The 5,306-nt window shown below is 37.1% G+C and overlaps 1 protein-coding gene across 1 annotated transcript in view; it reads left to right on the plus strand.

The window, feature by feature from the left end:
* nuf2 (UF2 component of NDC80 kinetochore complex) overlaps nucleotides 1-1,215 on the plus strand; it is a 19,173-nt gene extending 17,958 nt beyond the window's left edge. The window contains exons 13-14 of the mRNA XM_016575846.1: nucleotides 532-667; nucleotides 1,055-1,215. Of these exons, the coding sequence (XP_016431332.1) occupies nucleotides 532-667; nucleotides 1,055-1,162 (244 nt within the window). The 3' untranslated portion in view covers nucleotides 1,163-1,215. The remainder of the gene's footprint in view (nucleotides 1-531; nucleotides 668-1,054) is intronic.
* The last annotated feature ends 4,091 nt before the right edge of the window (nucleotides 1,216-5,306 follow it).

Here is a 5,306-nt window from a genome sequence, read left to right on the forward strand (position 1 = left end):
GCGGACAAAATACGCACCACAGATGGAGTGTGTGAACCTGACGTTACGTTTGTATGCCCGCCTGGTCTGTTCTGTTCTCGTGCTCCATTTAGGGGCGCTGCATTCTGATTGGTTCGGATAGCTGCGGGAGGTCGGGGGCGCAGAAAATCGTGCTATAAAGCGATTTAGAAATCTCAAGCTCAAATCGCGATTTTATGACGATTTCGATTAATTGCACGGCCCTACTTGCTTGTACACCTTACAAAACATATTGGTGTTTATTTTATTTTATTTTTTCATTTACAAAAACACCTTTTTTCCCCTCCTTATTTGCAGTGTGAAATGGTTTCCGAGCCTGTGTCCTTTGTGTTGATTAATTTTGGTTAACAGGCTCTTAGAGAAGTAAGGAAGCATCACTTTGACTCTGGAGAATCACCCTGTGCTCTAGCTGAATGTTCTGATTTGATCAAGGAAGTACTCGGCCTGAAATGTTTGAGAACCACTGTTCTAACTTTCTGTTTTTTATTTTATTTGTATTTTTTTTTTATTCAGGCAATATGACAAAATCCACCAGAAACGGGAGGAAATTGTGAAAATGATAGAAGAAAGCAACCGTGAAACTAAACAGTTCAAGGAAAAGATGCAGAAGCTTAGAGAAAAGTGCAACCAGCAAACTCAAAAAGCCCAGGTGCACTTACTTTTCAATAATTCTTAAGTAAATGTAGTTCTTAGCTGGGGTCTGAGCTCTCATGAAGTTGTGGTGTGAACGAGAATGGGTCTGAGATCCCTTCAGTACTGAAGAGGAACAAAAAAAGAAACGTTCTCTTTTGAGTTCACTATACTTTGAACACCAAAAGGACTGAAATCACTTTTGGCTGGTTCCTTTCTGGTTCCCTTTAAGTGAACTGGGTTTGGTTCTTTTAATTCGAGTTATATGTGCAAACACCCAATGATAGCTGTTTTTTTGTTACAATCTTCTGTTTGTTCCTTAGCATGTTCATTTAAATGGGCTAGTTTAATGTTAAGGCTATGTTTAATGTTTTGTGTCATAATATCTATTCCTTTTCTTCCACAGGAGTTCTATGAACGTCTTCTCACAACTTTGGAGCAGTACAACAAGCGGATTGAGAGCATTGTGGTGGAGACCAATGCAGACACCTTAAAAATGAAATCACATTTCTAGAATTTCTATTTTATACACTTTACTGTTATTTTTAAATCCATGCATTTGTTCAGTGTCTGTGTTTTGTCATTTCTAAATTTATTTTTCTCCTAATAGAATTGTATTTGAATGCTAGGTGGCAAAAAGTTACTTATCGGTCTGCCTATACAGGTGACTTCTAACACCAGTATTGTTCTTATATAAAACTCTTTTATTGGGAACATTTGAGTGTTGCCTGTTCAAATGAAGCTTTAATGGGTTTATTTTAAAGGGGTGGGATTCAGGGTATCAGGTTTTTATTTTGGTGTACATTCAAAACTTTGTTTGAACACTAATGTAATTATTGTATTTTTTTAGGTCTTGGTCTGCGCGGGCCTTTAGACTATGACCTCTGATCCTGTGATGGCCTTTATGATTCAACTGGGCTCAGATTCAGAGAAAATCTAAAAATATATATCAAATCAGATGCACAGTAGAGGTGGTGATGCAGCTATGAAAGGAGGAGTACATGAAAAAAATACACAACCAAGACAACTTCTGAGTTACGCTACCAGTTACAGGGGCGGGGGGTTAGGGGTGTGCGCAAAGCGTGAAACAAATCATGTGTTATACGGAGCCACTAAAAGGTTTACCGCTAGCAAGCTTAACATCGTGATGTCTGTCAGCCATCGACGATGGCATCGTCTATCGGCCCAACCCTAATCCCTATAACAGATTACACAATTTAATTTCGTGGTGCTTCTAGTGATAAAAAACAGTTGCAGTACAAAATAAATATCACCACTACTCTTTTGCACCAATAAAACGTGCAATTCTTTGTTTTTCTACCAAATTATATGTAATCTCTAATTATTAATAATATTTAACATACATTGGAAAGGTTTCTGTGACCTCTCACGAGATCTCGGCAAAAAGTCTCACGATTTATTTCCACAACATAATGCATGATGGGATACACTAAGCCTCGAATACCGCTCCGGAGTGGATTTAGTGTGTGTTAAGGGAACTGTTTTTAAAAACTGGGACGGTCTTAAGCACTTACTTCGTGTCACGCGCACACGCTCTCAAGTGGCCAAGACCGCAAGTGTGGGTATTTGGACAAGGGGATTGCAGGTAGTCTCGAACGACTCGAATGAACCGGTTCTTTTTAGTGATTCAAAAGCATACGACGCAAGCAGTGTAGTCTCGAACGAACGACTCGAATGAACCGGTTCTTTTTTAACCAAACACACACCCATAGAGATTGGTTGATCAAATGAAAACATATATTTTAATCTCCTCCGATAGTATTTCTGTCAGTAGTTTTTCCATAAACCATAAAAAAGATAGAGTAAAATGTTCAGTCCAGGGGCGTAGCCATCATTTCAGAAGTGAGGGGGACAGAAATGTTATACAAAAAAAAAAATATATATATATAACATTACAATATAACATTTCAGTAATCTATATAACCTACCAGTAAACAGTTTTTGAACAGTAAGATTTTTAATGTTTTATAAAGAAGTCTCTTCTGCTCACCAAGCCTGCATTTATTTGATCCAAAGTACAGCAACTTGATGTCTTGATGTTTCCAAACGTTTCTGTTTTCTGTGAAAACAACTGTTTTCATACAGGATAGCTGGACGCTTTTGTCCATATCCTCATAGGACTTTCTGCGCGAGAGCGCCCTCCGGCTTCGAGTATGAATGAAACATACACTGCACGGAGTGTTTAGCGCTCCTTGATGTTCATCTCGCCTTATTCTGGGTCCGAATAAAAGATCAGATCATGCACAGACTATCCTGTCTCTTTGAATTTAAATCTATATTTATTCACACCGGCTCTTGAAAACCTCTATGCAAACACACTTGGCCGAAAAAGTGCGGGGGACGAAGTTACATGATATTAAAAGTGGGGGGGGGGGACGCGTCCCCTGCGTCCCCCGCGTAATCTACGCCCCTGGTTCAGTCTGCGCATGTAGCAACAATCTTTAACGAAGACTACCCTTTAACATGCAGTCAAGCCAGTCGTGGTTTGACATGGCTGAGAACGCAGGGATTTAGGTATTCAGATCATTCTAAACAAACACGGAATTTGTTCTGGTTTTAGAGTTCCAATTTCCCCTTTCCAAAATGATATCGGTTACAATTAGGGCTGGGCAATATGGACAAAAAAATGATCACGATAATTTTTTTCATATCAGTCGATATCGATAATTATCACGATAAATGTCAAATCTTTATTTCTTTCAAGTTTAAAGCCAGATTTTTGCTCCAAAGTAAAAGTTGTAGAAACCAGACCATTAATTTTCCTTAAAATAAATATCTAAATAGAAAAATGTATTTCTTAGTTTCTGCATGTTCTAATGAGTGATATTGCTTCAAATCAAGAAACCGGTTTGGGTTGCCTGATAATATTAATAATTATATCACTTTCTGTCTCTTAGAAATGCACATTTGATAGTAGCTTGAGTTAGGATGCAGAGGTAAAGTTTTGTTCATTATCAAAATTAGTTAAGATCTCTAAAAATTGTAGCAACCTCAGTTTTATATGGTTAAATTTATTCTGACCAAGTTTTTATTTATTTATTTTTTAATTAAGCATCGGTCTCCCATAGTAACATACATTAAAATCATTATAAACACAGTTAAAACCACACAATATAGCACCTCAATACCATGGTAAAAATATAACTATATGATTTTTAGGTAGCCTATTTGAATGAAAAACAGTTGTCTAAAAACATTCCGTATAAATGCACACATGCTATAGCTTAATCACAAATACATAATATAATTATATACCATTACTCCTTTAATAAAATTCAGTGTGAACATCCCAAATTTCTGCCACAATACCATGGTGCAGTGAGTGTTACTACAGTAAATACATGGTAAATGATGGCGATGTGTAGACTGAAAAGCCTTCTGACTGTCTCGTTGCACACAGCGTTTCTCCTGTTTGGCTTTAAATTAGTTTAAATCACCGAGTCATTTGTGTTCATCGCTGAATTCAAGAGCTTCACACTGGATCTCACAGCGCTGTTTAGTGCTCGCGTGACCGAGTAAACGCATCTGCTCTAGTGATCCGAGCGGATAAACGCTCCGTGTGGCGCGATTCAAACGAGTCGCGCTGTTTCGTTCGGCTTTTGGCGCATAGACATTATATCGAACATTTATCGAACTCTTCATATCGTTTTATCAAGGAAAATTATATCGCGATAATTATTGTTATCGAATTATCGCCCAGCTCTAGTTACAATAAAAGAACTTGTGGATTTAAAAAATTTAAATGGTGCCTTCAGTTGACTAATGCTGTCTTTATTCTCAACGAAATTGTCAAATTAATTTAGAGCTTTTTTAAAAGAATTTTTTCCCCCTTTATTTTCCTCATCCATTTCAGATAAAATTATATTATATAATAAACTATTTATAAAATTATTTTATTTACAAGTGTCATATTTGTTATATTTTAGTTACGTAGGACAGCTTCTGACCTTGAAAAAAACAACTCATGACATCAATTACATCAACACTATTTATTCAGATGCAGACACAACCTGTTATTCTTTTTGTGAGCATTTTTATTTTTGATGAGCTGCAGAATTTTTCCAAGACACCATTTCCTCATCCGTGAAACAATACTATTATTAAAATGTGTACATCAAATGATTTTTATTTAGAAGTGTTGAATTGGTACTTGTTTATGGAGACAATTTAAATCCTTCAAGAAATATTCAGAAGCCCCCAACTTGCAAACCTGAAACCTACCTTCCTTCTCCGATTTATTAAAGCTACATTGCATTTTACAAACAAATTTTCAGTCAGCAGTGAATTGCAATTAATAACACAAATTGTCCTCTCCAAAAGCATTAAAAAAAGCATTTTGATTCTTGATTGCCACTTTGCAGACTTAAAGCCCAACGCTTGATCCTAAAAGGCGGTTTGATTTCGGCGAGTAAATCACCTCTAGTGGCTTGTGGTCGGTTACCATAGAAAATGATTTCCCATACAGGAAAACATGGAACTCCTCACAAGCTCACACTATGGCAAATGCTTCTCTTTCAGTTTGAGAGAACTGAATTTCCACATCAATCAAAGCATGACTGGCATAATAGACTGGCTTGAATGCATTGTCTGCTTATACTTGACTCAAGATCGCTCCAGGCCCTACTGGACTGGCGTCA

This window comes from Sinocyclocheilus rhinocerous, unplaced genomic scaffold (genome assembly GCF_001515625.1).
Source record: "Sinocyclocheilus rhinocerous isolate Xijiao unplaced genomic scaffold, SAMN03320098_v1.1 scaffold1574, whole genome shotgun sequence".
NCBI classification, from domain to species: Eukaryota; Metazoa; Chordata; class Actinopteri; order Cypriniformes; family Cyprinidae; genus Sinocyclocheilus; species Sinocyclocheilus rhinocerous.